The sequence below is a fragment of the Meriones unguiculatus genome, chromosome 17, assembly GCF_030254825.1.
Source record: "Meriones unguiculatus strain TT.TT164.6M chromosome 17, Bangor_MerUng_6.1, whole genome shotgun sequence".
NCBI lineage: Eukaryota > Metazoa > Chordata > Mammalia > Rodentia > Muridae > Meriones > Meriones unguiculatus.
The window spans coordinates 21,241,792-21,260,627 of NC_083364.1; the positions used below are offsets into that span (position 1 = coordinate 21,241,792).

Consider the following 18,836-nt stretch of genomic DNA (forward strand, 5'->3'; position numbering starts at 1 on the left):
ATGTCCATAGTAATCGCCAAGTACATGCCCTTTTCCCTACTGTTCCTTGGCCACATAGCTCAAGCACCATTGAGTTTCTAACTGTAGTTAGTACACAAGGATCACAAAGTTTTCTTTTTGGAGCCCTGGGTGTATATATTTATTCACATCCTATGTAGAAGAGAGAATTGAAGGGCCAATTACAGGAGTTAGCATGAAGCAAGATCTGCAGACCAAAGCTTCCACATGTTCCCCCAAGAGGTTTAGATAAGGCCACCTTAGGGGAATGGCTCACAGGACAGCTGGCCCACATCCTGGCTGCCCACCAAGCCAGCACAGCACCCTCCACTAAGCTGTTTCTGAGCTCAGCTTGTGTTGGGTACCTTCCTCTCTTCCAGCACATCTTGTAACCAGATTACTTCCTGGCTGGCTGGCTGGCTGGCTGGGACTGCCCCCCAGGACACCTTTCTGCCTGGAGTCCCATAGCATGGGTGAATGGAGCACAGGAACAGTGTGTGTTCTAAGCCAGGAAGAACCAAGCATTTCTCCAAAATGAGTTCTGGTTTTCTAGGAAACAAGACATAGTGTAGGTTTCTGTACTCAAAAGGTTTACTGTGCTGTTGAGATGTAGATTTTCATGGTCAGGTATCAAGGATGGATACCCTGGACTGGACAGCCCAGAGCTCTGAGGCATGCAATTTCCCTTCTGTCTAGCTGACACCATGTGTTAACATGGTTAGAACAGGGAATAAGTGCTAAACCCAAATCTGGGGAATCTCCTAAACCATGGAACTGTCATGTTGCTACAGGACAGACCAGTTGTGGCAACTATGCCAGCCAAATGTGTAAGTAGCATTGCCACAGCTGTAATGGAGGCATGTCTGTCACAGAACACAAACATAGGATCATCTCTGCTGACTTCTCCCTGGCCCAGATATGCGCACTAGGTGGGCCAGAACATGCAGCCTCTCTGGGGTGGGGGGCTAAGCTATGCTTGCTGCCCCATAGACTGGAAACATAACCTTCCAAAGTTCATTTGTAGGATCAGCCCACTGTCGCTAGTTCCCATTCATAACTTCTGGGTAAGGAACGGGGTATAACCTATTGCTAGTATAACCTGCCAAGCCCTCATCCCCTGACAGCAGGATTCTATGCTAGATCCACAACACTAGCACAAAGCCACTCACTCTCCTGTCGTCTCCCTACTGCTCAGTGATATCCCCAAACCATGGTCTCCTTGGGAGAGGTGCCAGCTGGAAACAGAGTCTGCTTCACTTGCCATTCCCCATGGGGCCTGCGTCCTCAATGAAGTTTTGGGAGTTCTTATACACCTCAGTGCCCTGTAGAAGCTGAGGACCCTTGACCCCACAGGTGTGGTCACTCCACAGGTAGAGATGTGGCCAATCGGTTAGGTGTCGTCACTCTGCAGACAGGTAGGGTGCCCGCCGAGACCCTCAGATGTCAGCGCCCAGCTCTGCACACTGCTTGTCAGAGATGTGGGAGGCCAGGGATTCTATGATGTCCAGCAGCAGCTGCTGGCTCAGCAACCGCAGTGTTGGCAGCTTAGAGACCTGCACAGATGACCAAAACCAGATGAAACCAGACTCCCAGGAGGACCAAGGTGGGCAGCTGAGTCTTGGGGTCCAGCCTACTTAGGGCTTGGCTGTCTGAGGACAGTGGGCAATGGCCTAGAGGTGCCCAGGCCTGCTGGGGAGGACTAGGACCTAGAACACTGGGGCCAGAGCCTGACCTTGGTGAACTGGTGTACAATGATGTGCAAGCAGTGTCGCTTCATGTCCAGTGCCTGTGTCTTATCAGCCGCCTCCAGAATCTGCAATGGCAGGAACCATGAGGCATTGCCCACCTCATCAGAGAAAGGAGTGGCCTGAAAGTACTAAGGCACTACCTGTAACACATTCTGCACCGTTACATTCATCTCCAGGTTCTGCTTGCAGTATGCCTGCAGTCGGTTGTTGTAGAAGCCATAGTAGTAGGGGGCTGCAAACAGGTAGCTGGATACAAGTTAAGGAGCTGCCCAGTCAATGGACATGTATTCACCTGCATGCACTCATCCTGCCACAACCCTTGTCCTCTGGGGAGGGTACTGCCAGAACAGAGTTCCAGACCAAGTCCCAGCTGGGTTGCTCTCTAAACTGGTTCTGAACCATTTCAGGCTCAAAGGGCCAATTAGAGATCCAGGGAAACATGAATCCTCTCATTCCCATGTACACACTCACAGAATTTTTCCAAGCCCGCTGGCCCTATCACGTACCTGCACCTCAGGTTTAAACACTACTGACAGAAAGCACAAGGCATCACTGTCTACTCCCCTGTTTGTTAAACAGTGATAATTAGCCTGCTTGTCCCAGGGAATTGTAAAGCTCAAGACTCAACTGTGCTAGTTACAAAATAGCTCCTCTAGTTGCCCACCTGCTTGAAACCTTTGGAGACTAGTAGTCCCAGTCCCAGCACCAGCACTGGACACTCCTCTAGAATTAAACCACCCAGCCAACAAAGCAACAGCAATCAAACATGTCAGACTCCTCAGTGGTTCCCCTGAAGCATGAACAGGTAAAAGGATGCAGCGAGTCCTCAGGGGGCATGTTGACCTCGCCGTAGTAGATGTAGCGTAGCATGGACTCAAAGGCTTGTCTGCTGGGCACCATCTCTCCAATGGAGATGTTCACCTGCCCATCCTCCGGCATGAATGAACGGAACATGGCCTCAAAGTAGCTGCAAACGGAAGTAGATCCCAGCTCTCAGGAAAAAAAAGGTCAGTATCAAGGCCTGCCCCACCCTCCCTCATCAGCCCTCAACACACCTAGAGCGGGCAGCTAGGATGGCTTTGTGGGCTGGCCGTGGGTGGCCATCTAGCAGTAGCGTGATGTCACAGAACTCTGAGCCTGCCCCCTCCAGGTAGGCCTTCATGTCCTGGATCAAAGACGTGCCTGGGGGGTGTAGAAGGATCTTGAGAGGACTCCTCCTTCCACCCTGAATGAAGAGGCGACCTGTTTTCTGTGTAGCCTCTCCTTCCCTCAACCCTCAGTTCATCCACCTGGAAACTGCAGTTCTTGATCTGGCGCCCACAGACGCAGCACCAACATCTGATCTCCCATAGTGTGCCCTCTGTCCAGTACCCACTCCTACTGGATACCTCTCCAGGCGTACCTTTTGGCCTCTCATAGCAGTGGCAGGAATCAGTACAAGCCCCAAAGAGAGTTGGGGAAGTGAATGTGCTATCAATCTTCTCCACTGGGCAGAGCGACAAGTACCCAGTGATAAGCAGCTACAGCTGCCTCACTGGACCCCAAAATATCAGACCTGACCAGCCAAGCAGAGCCGGGTCACCCTGAGGAGTGGGTTTCATAGGTAACTAGGCTCACTGGCACCCACCTTGCTGTTGAAGGCCTGAGTTATCTGGGCCATACCTGCCTCTGTCCCTCCCAGTACCAATGTCCAGGGGCGCCTGGGTGGGTCACACGGGACCTGGCAGATAGGTGGTTCCTAAGTCTCCCAACACCACTTCCTAGGACATGAAGAAAGCTTCCCTACCAATGTCCACAGGCTGATCAGAGGGTGCTCGAGGGGGTGGCTGCTGCTTCCGCCGCACAATCTCTACAATCAGTGGGGATGAGAGGCGCTCAAACTCCTTCATCATGATCACCTGATTGAAGTGGGACTCCTTCACTATGAAATTCAGGCAGTGTTCCTGGACAGACAAGGCACAGCAGCCAAGTGCGGTCAGGCCTAGGCTGGACAACAGAGCTTGTAGTGGGGAGCGAAGGAACATGTCCCACCCCACCCAAGAAGGCCTGGGCCGGCAGGCACTGCTAAAGGCCAGGCACACCCCAGCTTGTACCTTGAGCTGGCCCAGCTGTAGCTTGGCAGCGCTCTCACATACAACCAGCACATTTTGCAGATCCACAGAGGCTTCAATGTACTGCCGACACAGTTGCTCAAGGCGACACAGCTGGAAGCTCAGCGCCAACTTGTATACATCCATGATGAGCAGCACGTCTTCTACATGGCCTGCACCAAAAAGCTCCTGAGCCTAGACCCCAGGAAAGGAGACCTAGAACACGGCCCAGAGCTCCACCCACGAACAAGAGGGTCAGGGCTGTAGGATAGCAGCTGCACTGCATGAGAACTGCTATCAGCAAGGGTGACTATGACTTGTGCCTCAGGCACATCTGTCACAGATCTAGGAGCACCACCTCTGGCTCAGCTGGCTCAAGCCCCACCCACCCTGGTCCATACCACCCATAACCCAGGCAGACCTTTCCGTGGGTACTTGATCTTGTCTGTGTAGAGAAACTGCATGAGCACCTCGAATGGCCGGGCCTCAGCCTCACGAATAGCAACACGTAACAGGGTTGGCCGTGCCCTGCCCACAGCTGAACCAGGGGCTTCCCTGGGAGCAAGGGCCCCATCTTCCTCCAGCTTCTGTGGGGAAAATGGAGCTCAGGGCACCCTAGTAGACAGTGGGCAAAGATTTCCAGTCACAGGGGCTAAAGGAGACCTCACCTGGGCCAGCCACTCTCGAGCCTGCACGATCTTCCTACGGAGCCAGCGGCTCCGTGCAGTGACTATAGCAACATGACCCTGCACACACTCTTCCTTCTGCATAAAGAATGAATGATATGTGGGCAAAGGGGGACAGAGGCCAGCAGGCCAGGGCAAAGCCAACTCAGCAGATATAGTAGGTGAGGCTGATGTAGGTCAGTCACCTACCTCACCAAGCACAAACTCCACATCACAGAACTGGTGGCTCTCCCATAGGCGCCCATAATCTTCATGTAGTGTGCACTTAGGGTAGCAAGAGAACTGCAGAGGGAGAACCAGTAAGCAAGCAACAAAAGCCATCCTGAGGCCAGCCAGCTCTGGGATACTGAGAGGGGTCAGGTGAGCCTGGCTGAAGACTGTCCGCCCGGGCAACGACCAGGAAAGCCTCCCACTTCCACTTTTTTTCTCTGACAGAGGTTCCCAGGCTTTAGGCAGACTGCACCATTTCTAATAAACATGGACCCAAAAATTCAGGCAACCCCCATCCTACCCCTACCCACCATTGAAATAGATTTATCCATGCCTCCACTATGCCAAGGGCCCCTGTCCTAAACAATGGGTTCTCGGTTTCTCCAGGTTTGGGAAGGAGCTGCTATGATTTCCCTGGAGGCCCCAGCACAGAGCCCGGATTGGTCCACTCATTCGCTGGTCCTGTGAGCTCACGTGCCACTCTTCTCTGAGGCTGAGGCTCTGCTTGCCTCACTGTGTATTAAGGGTCCCTTACTCCTAGTGTCATCTCTGCCTACTGGACCTACAGCGCCCCAGCCCTCCCCACCAGCCTTATGCAGCCCTAACCCTGCCCACTGGGCCTCAGTTGCCTCCCGGGGGCCCATTTACCCCAGCAGGCCCCACAGAACCACTAGCTACACACCTGGAACCTGTACATCTCCCCACTGCGAATGTTGTTGTCCACAGTGCCCCCAAAGATGTACATGGCATCAGAGATGACAGCAGCTGCATGGAAGAGCCTCCCACTGGGCAGCTAAGAAGGACAAGTAGACAAAGTGATGGGATGGGGCAGAGCCTCCCACACTGGATCTAAATGTGGCCAAGCTGTGGACAAAGAGGAAAAGCCAGAGATCCCAGGCCCTTGGACAGAAGTTGCCTGGGTGCTCCTGCAGGTGCAGATCTGGAAGCTGGGGCTTATGGGGTGGGTCAGTGGGCATGGCGGTTGTGCAGAACCCCAGGGAAACAGAGTGCCACAATGACTGTAAAGGATAAAACCTTGGACTCCCAGAGCAAGCTCCACCCAACTGGGAGAGTTCCTGCTTCTGAGAGCACTGGAATTTCAATAAGGGCCCTGACACGCACCTCTGATGCCAGGTGGACAGGCTGCTTGGCTGAGGTAGTGCCGAAGTCTAAGCCAAACACATCTCTGGACTTCTTAAAGCTGCTCCGCTCCTCTGAGGTTAGGGTAGCTGCCTCCTCAGAAGAGGAAGCTCGCTCAGGCACCTCAGCCCCACCAACCTTGTAAAAAACATACACAAGAGGGTAATACACCACCATCCCTTCCAGGGCTTGCTATGGGTTCCAGAGGAGGACCAAGACATCGAGTAAGGCCTTAAGGGTGGTCAGAATGCTTCACAGGGGCCTCCAGGACAGCATCCCAGTACTACAGGATGGAATACAGGCATGAAAAACTGAAGGCTGTAGAAGGGCAGGCCTTGAGGGTTCTCTTCTTGGCTAGATGGAGCCCAGGGAACCCAGCGCAGGACTCACCTCACTGTCAGAGCTGGGCTGGACAACCTCCCAGGTCTGGAAGTCCACATCATAGCAGTGTAGCTCATTGGGCAGTGTATTGTCTGCGGCACCCCCAAACACATAGAGATGGCGATCAAAGGCCACCATGGTGTGTCCATAGCGCCGCTGTGGCGGGGGTGGGGAGCCCCGGAGCAGGTGCTCAGTAGGGATGCGTGTCCACCTAGGGCCAAGACCATGAGCAACACTGGGGTGGAGGCTCTACTCTCCACACACTCCTCACAAAAGGTCCTCCTATGAAGCCTCCCTGGTAGTGCTAGCCCACAGTCTAAGGGGAAGAAGGCACAGGCCTGTGTATCCAGCATCCCTTGACCTGTTTAGCTCAGGAACTGACTCCATGCAACCTACCATGGGGCCCTAACCAACTCCCTTTCCTCCCATCACCATAGAGCAGACAACAGTGATAGGGCAGAGCCTCTATTAGTCTGCTCTAGGAATGGAGCTGCCCTTCTCACTGCCCAAACTGTAGAGTCCCCACTCGGAAGAAGGTTGCCCAGGCACCTCTAGTACTTCTGCCATTTGAGGGCTCCCGGGACCTTCTATCAGATCCCCTTTTCTGCTAAGTTAGCTGAAGACTGAAAACAATGCAAGCTATCCCATCTGGTTTCATGCCTGCCCCAGTACTTCATTCCCTCCACCTAGGATTTCATTTTTCTACCTCGACCTGTGGGGCAGCTTTTGAGTCCCCTCCCAAGCCCTATTCCCTTTCCTCTGTTACTTCCAATGCCAGAGGCTAGCCCCACTATAGGGTAGCCAGCAGCCAAAAGAACTACTTTACTTGCCTGTGTTCTGCTATCACATGAGATTGGTTGGCAGTGGCACATGTGTTAGCAGTGGCAAAGAGCAAGCCATACACAGGGCAGGGGTATCCTTCACACTCAGGCCAGCGATGGGACCCTGACTCAGGCCATGTCTTGCTGAGCTACAGCCATAACTCAAGAACCTTTGCAGGGGCCAAATACTGGGATGTCTGCTCCTGCTGTGAGTGGGAACTAGGAAAGGCTCACAAATTACCATGCTCAGGCATAAGTGTGTCTCTAAACCCCGAGAACTCACGTCTTGTCCTTGAATTCAAACTGGAAGAGGTTGTTTGTTATCTTGGCTCCACTCTGTCCTGAGAACACGAACATCTTATCCTGGCACACAGCCACAGGGAAGTTGCAGCAGGATGGGGGGATCTCACCACTCTGAGCCACCTGGGGTAGGGGCACAGCTCAGCCAGGGCCTCAAAGGCCTGAGGCTACACTATGCTACACTTTGAAATGAATAAATACAAAGAGCTTACATCACAGCTACCCACATGGGCCCAGTTCTGATCAACTGAGGCTAAAATCATTAGCTTCATTTGGGGCTAAAAATATAATTTCTACAAGAGAAATAAAGCCCCAGGAAAAAGCAATGAACAAAATGTTGCCCTTGCTGTGTTCACACGAGGACTGACTGGAACAAGCCACATCTGTCACATGCGGCACTCTGCCCTTCCAGGACTCGGATCTTTTTCCTTCCTCTGACTCTGCTTTCATTGCTAGGGATCAAAGGCAGGGATGTGTAGATGCTATGCTATTACCTTTTTTCTTTCATTCATTTATTCTTTCATTCATTCATTCATTCATTTTAGAGAGGGTCTCACTGTGCAGATCTGGCTAACCTAGAACTCTTTATGTAGCCCAGGGTGACTTCAATCTGTAGCCGAGGATCACCTTGAATTTCTGACCCACCTCCCAAGTGCTGGAATTACAGGCATGCACCTCCATACCCAGCTTATGCGGGTCTGAGATCAAATCCAGAGCTTCAAGCATGCTCTATTACCAATTAGGCCACATTCCCAGCCCAGCTGGAGCCTCTAGTTAATAACGGAATTGGGCTTGGGGAAGGTCAAGGAGGGAAAGGGGCTAGGCCTTGGTAAGGGAAAGATAGCTTCTGTTATACCTCCTCACTTGCTTACCTGCTTCCTTCATTCCTCGCCTCTCGATGCTACAACCCAGCCCCCCATGACCCAACTTCCCACCTGCACCATGCTCCCTACACCCCTTACCTCCTCCCAGCATGTGAGCTCTCGGTCCTGGAGGCCAACTGTCCACATGTCGTTCAACCTGCATCAGGACAGAGGAGTCAGCCTGGCTCCAGGGAAGAACCACTTGCCATGTGGGTCAGGGGAACCTGTGCCGTCTTTCTTGAAGAGACAGGAAGTTCAGGGGAAGGAGGAGGCAGATCAAATCCCTGCACCCGGCCCCAGCAGATCTCATAAAACCCACTGCCCTACTATGCCTTTATTAGTTTCTGCAATGTTCAAGTTTAAAATGAGCATGTGCTGCTGTGGTTCTTACACAAATAAAACAAAATTATTTTTCTAAAATGAGGAAGCCTGGCTTGAAGGCCCACACCTTTAATCCCAGCACTCAGGAAGCAGAAGCAGGAGGATCTTTGTCAATCTGAAGCAAGCCACATCTACACAGAGCGTTCCAGGACAGCCAGGGCTACATAGAGACTTTGTCTTAAAACAAAAGCAAAACATAAAACAATAAGTAAATAAGGAGAAAACTGTAACACAGGGAGGAACCCAGAGCTGGACTTGAGTGGAGATGCTTCCTGCCTCCAGACCCCTCTTGCTGTTCCAAATATCCTCATCCGAGAAAACCCAAGAATCACAAACATGGCTGGGAGCTCCTTTCCAAAGGCTCCATGCCTTCCAGAGAAACTCAGAACCTAGCAGGGTGACTAACCCCAGCCTGAGCACCCAGCTGCCAAGAGACTGTATTCTGCCCCTGAGGACATGCAGAGGCAGGGCACAGGGCCAGCTGTTCGCCTACCTGGCATTGCCATCATAGCCAGCAAAGATCCAGAGTTTGTCACTGTACACTGTGGCCCCATGAGCCGACCTGGCAACAGGCAACCTAGAACACAAGGGGAAAAATGAGGAATGCAGGAAAAGGAAGTCTCAGCACTAAAGATCACAGGCTATTCTTCAAAATGCCCAGGTTCAATTTCCAGTACCCGTGTGGCAGCTCACGACCATCCCTGTGACTCCAATACCAGGGATCTGATGCCCTCCCCTGCTGTACTCAGGCGCCAGGCATCCATGTGGCAATGCGGACATACATGCCAGCAAAGCACCCAAACACAATTAATTAAAAGAAATTTTTTTTCAAACACATACACGTATATAAATATGTGTGTGTGTTTCACACACATATTTTAAAATATACTTATATATTTCTTTTTTTTTTTTTTAATGAGGAAAGCGGTCATCAGAACGGGCTGAAGCACAGGGCTCCATGCGTCATGTGTTCAGCAGCTAGGGACACATCTACCTGACACTGAGCTTACAGGGTAGTGCTGAGGCGCTAGAAGCAAACAGCAGCACAAGAGGCGTGGGCAGCAGATACGGAAAAAAGTTCAGAGGTTGAAACTGAGCATAATGGGTACATGTCTGTAATTCTGGGCACTAGGGAGATGAATGGAGGAGGGTTGGAAATTCAAGACCATCCCTGGCTGACATAGCAAGCCTAAGGTCAGCGGAACTACATGAGACCCTGACTCGAAACAAACAGGAAACACACAAAGACAAAAAAAATAAAAACTCCCTAGGGGCAGGAATGTGGCTCTTTGCAGGCTGCTTTCCTAGCATACAAGGAAGCCCTGGGTTTGACAGCTTGCTAACACCACAAAACAAAAACAAAAACAAAAACAGGCATGGTTTGGTACACCTGTAACCCCAGCATTCAGGACATGGACAGGAGGCTCAGATGTTCAAAGTCATCCGCAGCTATTTACAACAGGTTCAGTGCTAGCCTAGCCTACATGAGATCCTGCCTCAAAGATGGGGAGGTGGGGAGAATCAAATGTAGGCCTGGGGTACGGCTTAGTGGTAGAGAATTTGCCTGTACCAGCAAGGCCTTCGGCTCCATCCCAAGTGCTGAGAAAATAAATAAAACAAAATACAACCACAAAATCTGGTGATCAAAAAAAAAAAAAAAAAAAAGGATTCTGGTTAATTCACACAGGTACAACACATTCCCAGCAACTATGGGAATGCTGAAGAGTGTACTCACAAAGCAGCCCATAGAAAAGGGGATGCAAACCCGGGAACCGGCTGTGGCAATGAGAACTTAGCACCAATTTCTGGCTTCCTGACTGCTGCAAACACCCTGCCTAACCACAGCCCAGTGGACTCAGCAATGCTGAAAATTAAGCAATTGATGAAAGTCTCCCAGACATAGGCTCCCGTGTAAAATATGGCAAGAGGCACATTCCAGGCTGAAGACCATCAGGCCTCTCTTACTGTGAATGTTCTCAGCAAAATCTCTTACCGCCCTTCAATTTTCCACTCTGTCCACTGGCCAGTTGCAAACTTGTATTCAAAGAGGTCATTTTTATTCTTCAAGTTAGAATTGGAATAAATATCTCCAGTATAGCCCCCTGGGTGAAAAGAATGAAAGTAAAGTGTTACATCTAGGGTACTACTTTAGTATTTAAATGTGGGCCGGGCTGGGTAGAAAAAATGTGGTGGCCCCAGTTAACATGTACAACCCCCCCCCACACACACAGGTACCTGCCCATCCAAATTAACCTTGCACTGGGCTCTGGGGATACAGAGATAGGTACACGGATGTCTCTTGGTCTAGCCATCAGACAAGACACAGCCAGTCCCTTCAGAGGGCTCCAGTGGACAGTTAGTGGGAAAGAGAACCCAGCACTGCTCAGAGCCTCCTGGACGGGGAAGGTGGTGGAAGGCAAGAAGTCGGAGGGTCCAGGAGGGCAACAGGCTGCTTACCGAAGACGAACATGCTACTCCCATAGACAACAGCTGAGTGGTGGTAACGAGGGGCTGGAGGGGTGCCCGTGGTGAAGGCTCTGGGAGAGGCACAGGGTGAGGTCAGTGAGGGGTCAAACAGGCAGTCCAAGCCCTAGCCTTTGATACCTCCATGCTGTTTTGCCTTTCTCCCATCCTTTCCCACCTCCTTCCTCTTTTTCCTGCCTCCCTCTCCTTTTCTTTTCAAGCTATGGTGTTGCTCTAAGAAGCAAAGGCTGGCATGTAATCCACTCTGCTATGTAGTCCAGGTTGGCTTCAGATTTATCATCCTTCTATCAGTGTCCTGAACACTGGAATTAGAGGGAGGCATCCCCATGACTACAGTAATTTGTTAATTCTTTCACACAGGTTCTCACTATGGTGCCCAAGCAATCTTTCACCTCAGTACTCCCCAAGAGATGAGATGTATGCCAGTGCCCCAGCTTTGTTTTACTTCTGTATTTCAAGGGTGTTGCTTCTCTCATAGAACCCTTCAAAACATCAAGTCAGGAGAAAACCAACGGAACGGGCATTAACACGCTTGTAAATTCTGCCTGGAGGGAGGCCCTGTTCTGAGCTTTTCTACTGCACACCTCTAAGAGGCCTCTCATGCAATTTTTTCGTTTTGTTGTTTTTGAGACAGGGTCTTACTATGTAGCTCTGATTGGCCTGAAACACACAGGCTGGCCTCAAGAAACCCACCTGCCTCTGCTTCCCAAGTACTGGGATTAAAAGGCTACCATGGTGGGTTTTTTGTTTTTTGTTTTTTCCTTTAAATGGGATCTTACTATGTAATCCTGGCTGGACTAGAAGTTACTATGTAGACCAGGATAGACTCAGATCACAGAGCTCTGCCTGTGTGCTGGCTTTAAAGGTGAGAGCCACTGGTGATGCCTAGCTGTTTTGTTTTTTAATGAAATCATTTGGAAGGTATTTTACAATTTGCTTTTTCAAGTAGATACCAGAATTTGACTTGATCCTGGTCTCAGGATGCTGGGACTGTGGGCATACACCACTCTGCTTGGCTTAATTTATTTTTGCTTGTTGTTTGAGAGGGACTTGGTATGTAACCAAAGCCAGTCTCAAATCTGCGAGGCTCCTGCTTGCCTCTCAAAACTAGAATGTTAAGTGTCTGCCATGCCTGACTATATGTGAATTTTTGCAGTGTTAGGAATTTTTCTTGGTTGTTTTTTTTCGAGACAGGGTTTCTCTGTATAACAGCTGTTATCAAACTCATAGAGATCTATCTGCCTCTGCCTTAAAGGTGTGCCCTAAAGGTGTGCACCATCACTGCCTAGCTTGTTCACCTTTTTTTTTTTTTTAAGATTTATTATGTATACAATGTCCTGTCTTCATGTATACCTGCATGCCAGCAAAGGGCACCAGATCTCATTATAGACTGTTCTGAGCCACCATGTGGTTGCTGGGAATTGAGCTCATGACCTCTGGAAGAGCAGCCAGCGTTCTTAACCTCTGAGCCATCTCTCCAGTCATAAAAAAATAAATAAATAAAGTAGGCTGAGCAAGCCATGAGAAGCAACTTTTAACTAACAAGAAGTCTTCAAAGGGATTTTCACTTTGGTTTGTTACTGTGTGTATGGTTTGTTACTGTGTGTGTGTGCACATACATGTGTGTGCCACTACAGACATATTCAGGAGAGAGGCCAACTCTGTAGAGGTGGTTGGTTCTCTCCTTCACTCACGTTCTGAGGATAGAACCCAGTCACCAGTCTTGCATGGCAAGTGCCTTTACCTGCTGAGCCATCTCACTGGCCAGGCAAAGTAATGCTTAAAATTAACTGAGGACTGGACCTGGAAATGGAATTCAACTGGTCAAGAGCTGGTCCGCACTAAGCTTGCCTAGCCTGCCTTGACCAAACCTTGAGTTAGATACCCAATACTGCATAAACCAGGCATGGTAGCAAATACCAGCACTCAGGTGGTAAATGGAAGAGGGTTAAGACGTCAGGGTCATCCTTATCTACACTGCAAGTTCAAAGCCTGCCTGGGATATACATGACTCCTGGTCTCAAAAACAAACAAACAAAAAAAACTGCTGGGCTATAGGTTGGAGGTACAGTGTTTGCCTAACATGCACCAATCCCTAGATTTTATATCCAGCACAGAAAAAAGAAATAAAAAGAACTGGCAGCAGTTGTGATAAGATCAAGTGTGAAAGAAATGCCTTAAGCTGCCATGCCAGTGCTACCAGGGAGACCAGTCAGAGGTTGTGGGGTTTTGTTGGTTTTGCTTGTTTGTTTATTTTGTCAGCCTGACACAAGCTAGAGTTATCTAAGAACAGGAAAACACAACAGAGAAGATGTCTCCATAATATCAGGTTGTAGGCAAGCCTATGGGCATTTTCCTAAAGAGTGATTGATGTGGGAGGCGCCAGTCCATTATAGGTGGTGCCACCCCTGGGCAGGTTCTGAGTGATATAAGAAATTAGGCTGAGTAGCCAGGCATGGTGGTGCACAGCTGTACTCAGATAGACACAGCAGGATCTCTGTCTGAGTTCAAGGCCAGCTTGGTCTACAAAGGGAGTCCAAGACAGACAAGGCTACACAGAGAAACCCTGTCTTGAAAAACCATAAACAAGAAATAAAGTAGGCTGAGCAAGAGAAGCAAGCCAGTAAACAGCATTCCTCCACAGCTTCTGCTTCAGTTCCTGATTCCAGATACCTGCCTTGAATTCCTGCCCTGACTTCCTTCAGTGATGGACTATGACATGAAGTATAAGCTGAAATAAATACTTTGCTGCCCAAGTTACTTTTGGTCACGGTGTTGGTCACAGCAAAGAAACCCTAACTAAAACAGTGCACAGTGAAGATGCCCTGCCTGGCTGAGTGGCCAGGGCAGTCAGATGATCTCCAAACCCTGCATCCTCCTCTGTCAAAAGAGACCCCACCCCATGCACCACAGGGGCTGTGTGGCACTGTGCTCCCTGTGGGAGCAAAAGATGGAGCTAGCAAGCCCAGTACATGCTGACCCTCAGGTCTGTGTCTCCCATCAGCTGTAAGCTGATCCCAGACCAGAACCACTGCAGGAAACACAAATAAATGGCCCCTAAAGAGGGCAAGTAGTTCCTGCCCAAGGCCACTTAGCTGAGGATGTGGTTCATAGTTTGCATAATGCTCAATACCTGTGTGGGATCTACTAGCAGACAACTATCCCTGTGAGATAAGAGTGGGACAAGAAACCTTGCTGCCAGCCTTGAGATGGCACCATGGGAAAACTAATGAGGTAGGCCTGTACATGCCCTATCCGAGATCCCACAGCACCTCCTGACCCAGGACAAATTCTGTTGATTGAAAGTCCCTCCCAAGTCAAAATCTTTGTACCACCAACTAGACAAAACACATCCCTTAGTTCACAGGATTTAGGATACTCATTCTCACAGAAAGCCATGAGATGGAGGGAAGCCACCTGAGACTCTTCATCTGTTACATTTCTCTCTGGCCCTCCACAATGACCTGACTCTATCATGCAGTGAATCCAGCCCGGTGCTGCTCTTGAGGAGGACAGGTGGAATCCTGGATCCCAGAGGCCACCCACCTGCACCAGGAGCAGTCCTTCACATCAAACCGCAGAAGATCGTTGAGCATCGTCTTTCTGAAAGGCAGTCAGAGAGAGGGTGGCAGGAGTCAGGCTATTTTGCAAGGTCTTACCTCACCAGGATCTTGACGATAGTCAAAGGTATGCACCCAGGGCCAGGCTTACTGATCTGTCAGACAACCCAACAATGTCCAAAGCTCAAAACTAGTGAGCAGCTAGATACAGGCAACTAGGGCTCCCACACAGGCATAGCCAGCCTGATCAATCACCAGCGGTCCACTCAAGGCTGGTTTGAGAGCATGAACTGGGCTTCACCCCAGCCTCCAGAAGTCCTGCTCCTACATTTAACCCTTCCAAGTCTGCATTACAATGACATTCTGGCTCAAACATCAGAGGAAACCTGCATGCTTTTCCACCTGCCTGCCCTCTGACATGATGACCTATTAAAGATGTTCAATGGGCCAGCTTACATTGCTGGCCTACTACCAACTTGTTGATGTGGAAGAAGAATGATGAACTAACAGGATCTCAAGCACTCCCACCAAGCCAGGCCTTTGCAGGGCATCCCTCCCTGCCTTGCTCAGTCTGTGCTAGGTGGTTACCCTCTGAGTTCATTTTATGGGAGAAGAAACATGGCCAAACAGCCAGAAAGTCAAGCTTAGAAGGTGGTATCATGCCTACTTCCTGCCCTCCCTTGTTTAACCCCTACTTCAACTCAGTGGCACTTGTTAAACAAAGTTATAGAAGGCCACCATTTTGAACTAAGTTCTTATACTAAGCCCTCAGAGAACGGATACTAGGGCCAAATGCCTCATAAACTCAAGCATTAAAGCAGATGGTCCCAAAACCCTAACAGTTTTTCCCAAAAACAGGAGACTGTGGTCTGAGTGGGTGATATGAGGAAGCCCTCCTGCTGTAACCCTAAAGAAGTCTAACTTAACTGACCAGGCCCCACCTCGATGTTCCTACCTTCCAACATGCAAAATTACTACTGCCCAGGAGGAATCCTTCTTTCCATTCTGTAGATGGAGGGTGCCCTGGTTTACCATAAGTCACACCCAAATAGATGTGTATTTAAACTTTCTCTAACTTTCTTTACAAACTGACACCAAAAACATTTTTGCTTATCACCAACCAGTTGTCTACCTACTACAGAAAATGCTGAGGACAGTGATCCTAATTTCCTACCCACTACCCTAGGCTAGAAACCAGTCATTTTGGGTGTGGGGAATTCTTACTAAGGTTCATCCTTTTACTCAGTAAGTGCTAACTAGGACATCTAGGCAATGGTACAGAGAAGTGAGAAGAGCATGGCCTTATCTTGGCAAAGAAAATAGATCATGGTGAACACTTTCAGGCTGGGGGACAAATGGAACTAGTAAGAGGCAAGGGAGGTCACAAAGGCCTCATCCATAGGAGCATTAGAAGGGAAGCAAGCAGTGTGCAAGGGAAGGAACAGGTTGCAAAGGGCAAGGCAGCAAGGTGTCGGAACAATCCAAATGAAAGGTATCCAGAGGGCTGGCTGAGAAACAGGAAAGCACAGACAAGGAGGCCATTTCTGTGAGGACTGGGCTTCACATAGAACTTACAGAGCTGTGAACGGAGGAGGAACTCACTCTGACTTGCAGTTGTAAATGGATCACCAACTGCTCTTGGAGAAAGAGACTGTAGAGATGAGCTAAATGCCAGAGGATCAAGGCCAAATTTGCATGTCCTAAGAGAGTCCTGAAAAATCTCACCTGCTCTAGATCAGCTACCCCAAGCAGTTTACAGGACAAGGCTGTAGTACCCTTCCTGGGCTTTTAGGCCAGGTTCTGGGCCTAAGAGGAGGGAGTCATATGCAAACATATAACCTCAACTTAACTGGTAAAAGTCTGTGTGCATGAAGATGTGCTCACCAGAACAGCAGGTCATTTCCAGGAAGGTTACTTTCCAGGAGGTTAAAGCAACACAGGGAAATCTCTACCAGAAGCAAGATATGCACAGCATCAATCAAACTGTTTTTGGAGGCAGTGAGATGGCTCAGCAAGTGAAGGCACTAGCCACCAAGTCTGGAAACCTGCATTCAATCCCTGGTGCCCATAGTAGGAGAAAGCTGTTGTCTGATCTCCCCCACCCCACCCTACCTACATAAGTAGATGTATAACAACAACAAAACATGTTCTTCGTACCTTCTGGTTACAAAGCAAGCATGTGGCAAAGCCTAGAGAGAAGCGTAGGGAAAGAGGAAAAGTGCCAGGCGGGGCTGATGACACGGTACACATGCTTCTTCCAAGGCTGTATCTCCTCATTCAAAACAAAAATATTTCCATGTACTTAGCAAGTGTTGCCATCTGAATGCTGGGGTGAGAGGGCTTTAGGGGCAGGATCTTCCTCGTTATATCTTGGGAACCAAGTGCGCCACACAGAGTGGGAGACAGGCTCACAGAGAACGGCTACTGACTCTCACTCTCAGACAATAGCCTGTCTCTTTGTCACTGTCCCCTGCCACCATTTCCATCAAAGCAGGCCAACTCACCCGTTGTCTCCACCAAACACGTAGATGGCATCCTTATATGCCACGACTGTGTGTTTGCTACGCCTAGAAAGAAAGGAATGAAGGAGGGTGAGACTGGGACTCCCTTTGCTGCACCCCAAGAACGGCACTACACACGGTGGCTGCCACATAAGTTTGCATAAAGCCTCTCAACTGCTAAGATATACAGAGATCCTTCAATTCCATCAGACAGCAAAGACGCCTGACACACCGGGGACCCTTCAGACTCCCCACCCATACCTCACACTCAAACTGGATCCTCAAAAATACAAGAGGTCGGCCTCCCTAGGGTCACTACTATGGGACTCCACGGGAACTCAGCTTCGGCAACGACCGATCCATACTCCACGACATCACATGAGATCTCGCCCCTGGGGCTCGTCCTGGAACCTCTGCTCTCGTGCCCACTCCCACTGCCTTCAGAATCCATACCGAGCGCCCACGAATTCGTCGCAGGGCGGGAGGCGCCGCCAGCGATGAACTGTTTCAAAGGGTCCAAAGTTAAGCGTCAGGTACTCGACACTGTCTGAGCAGCTGTGGTCAAAGTCCACGCTCGGAGCCACCTTGGAGCGCACCCCTCCCGTCAGGGGACCAGGTCCAGTCGGGCCTCCGGAGCCTCCGGATCCGGCCATCCCAGATTGAGGCCCTATGGGCCGCCCAAATTTCAGGGCTACCCGCCACCGCCCCGGCCAAGCCGAAGGACCACACTTCCCAGAAATCCCTGCGCCGGCGACGTAGCACTTCCGGCCAGTTTGCACTTTGGGCATGTGTTCCCGACAAACCTCGCGCTCCCCGAGACTCAGCGGGCTATAGAGTCTCTTTGTGGCGGGGGTCCTCACCTTATCAGTGAGCACAGTACATTCTGGAAAACATTTCTGACCGAGTCTCAGCTAGGGTTTCCCCTTTCGGGAAACGCGGCCTGGCCACAGCAAGCTACCTGTATTCCCCAGGCAGCGGCGGGCTACACGCTCCCGGCATGCCTTGCAGTTGGTCTTTGCTATCTCCCGGAAGGTCCCTGCCACCTCCAGAATGAGGCTTCCGGCATACAGGCAGTTCAACTTAAGTTTGCGTTCCCCTCTACCCTTGGCATTCTTATTATCTGGGACTCTTGATGAAGGGGAGCCTCTGGGTTCTCCTTTCCTGTTTAAGGGCAGGGACTTCATCCATTTCTCCCCCTTTCTGCTGTGGGCTTTGAACTCAGGACATGGTTGGCAAGCAGTGCGCCACTATGCCACACCACAACACTTTTTTTTTTAAGTTGTGGTCTAATGCCAGCTGAAACGTTTCTTCGCCTGTGAAATGACGATTCAGAAAGTTCAGGCAAAAAGAAACACGAAGTCGTGAAAATGGATAAAAGCTAATTAATTGGTTTTCTAGTCTCAACTTTTTTTTTCTTTTTGTGTTAAGTCCATATAAATGTAAAATGGTAGAAGCAGAGTCAAGAGCGGCTTCACAATGGCCATCCTAACTACTAAAACAAAACAAAACAAAAAAACGCAATATATAGAGTGGGATTGGCTAGGTTTTGAGTGGTTACTGTAATCTAGCTGAGTGTTTTTATTTGTGAGTATAACAAACGGTGGTTGTGTTTGTTTTCGTAGACAGGGTTTCTTTGCGTAGCTGTGGCTGTACTGAATTCGCTCTATAGACCAA

General features: G+C 49.9%; 1 protein-coding gene across 5 annotated transcripts; it reads right to left on the reverse strand.

The window, feature by feature from the left end:
- Nucleotides 1-109: 109 nt before the first annotated feature.
- Nucleotides 110-18,167, reverse strand: Lztr1 (leucine zipper like post translational regulator 1). Of its 5 annotated transcripts, none has more exons than XM_021654521.2 (21): nucleotides 17,616-18,167; nucleotides 17,166-17,228; nucleotides 14,648-14,704; nucleotides 11,075-11,154; nucleotides 10,611-10,719; nucleotides 9,111-9,194; nucleotides 8,336-8,393; nucleotides 7,357-7,496; nucleotides 6,262-6,463; nucleotides 5,854-6,009; nucleotides 5,414-5,524; nucleotides 4,711-4,803; nucleotides 4,504-4,599; nucleotides 4,257-4,422; nucleotides 3,839-4,008; nucleotides 3,532-3,688; nucleotides 2,801-2,927; nucleotides 2,563-2,712; nucleotides 1,886-1,991; nucleotides 1,730-1,810; nucleotides 110-1,550 (listed from the first exon to the last, which is right to left on the reverse strand). In XM_021654521.2, the coding sequence occupies exons 1-21, from the start codon at nucleotides 17,948-17,950 to the stop codon at nucleotides 1,434-1,436; spliced, it is 2,658 nt and encodes an 885-aa protein (XP_021510196.1). In that variant the 5' UTR covers nucleotides 17,951-18,167; the 3' UTR covers nucleotides 110-1,433. The 5 variants fall into 5 exon arrangements, with proteins under 5 accessions (XP_021510196.1, XP_021510197.1, XP_060227337.1 ...); XM_021654522.2 differs by having other exon boundaries at nucleotides 18,023-18,162; XM_060371354.1 differs by having other exon boundaries at nucleotides 4,257-4,419; nucleotides 17,616-17,909.
- Between the last annotated feature and the right edge of the window lie 669 nt (nucleotides 18,168-18,836).

Excerpts from the sequence above, each read along its gene's own strand:
- Lztr1 (XM_021654521.2), bottom strand. The coding sequence starts at position 17,950 with ATGCCCAAAGTGCAAACTGGCCGGAAGTGCTACGTCGCCGGCGCAGGG. Across the intron at positions 8,394-9,110 it reads GGCTATGATGGCAATGCCAG|GTTGAACGACATGTGGACAG; the intron begins GTAGGCGAACAG and ends GTCCTGATGCAG. Across the intron at positions 5,525-5,853 it reads CTGTCCACCTGGCATCAGAG|CTGCCCAGTGGGAGGCTCTT; the intron begins GTGCGTGTCAGG and ends TGTCCTTCTTAG.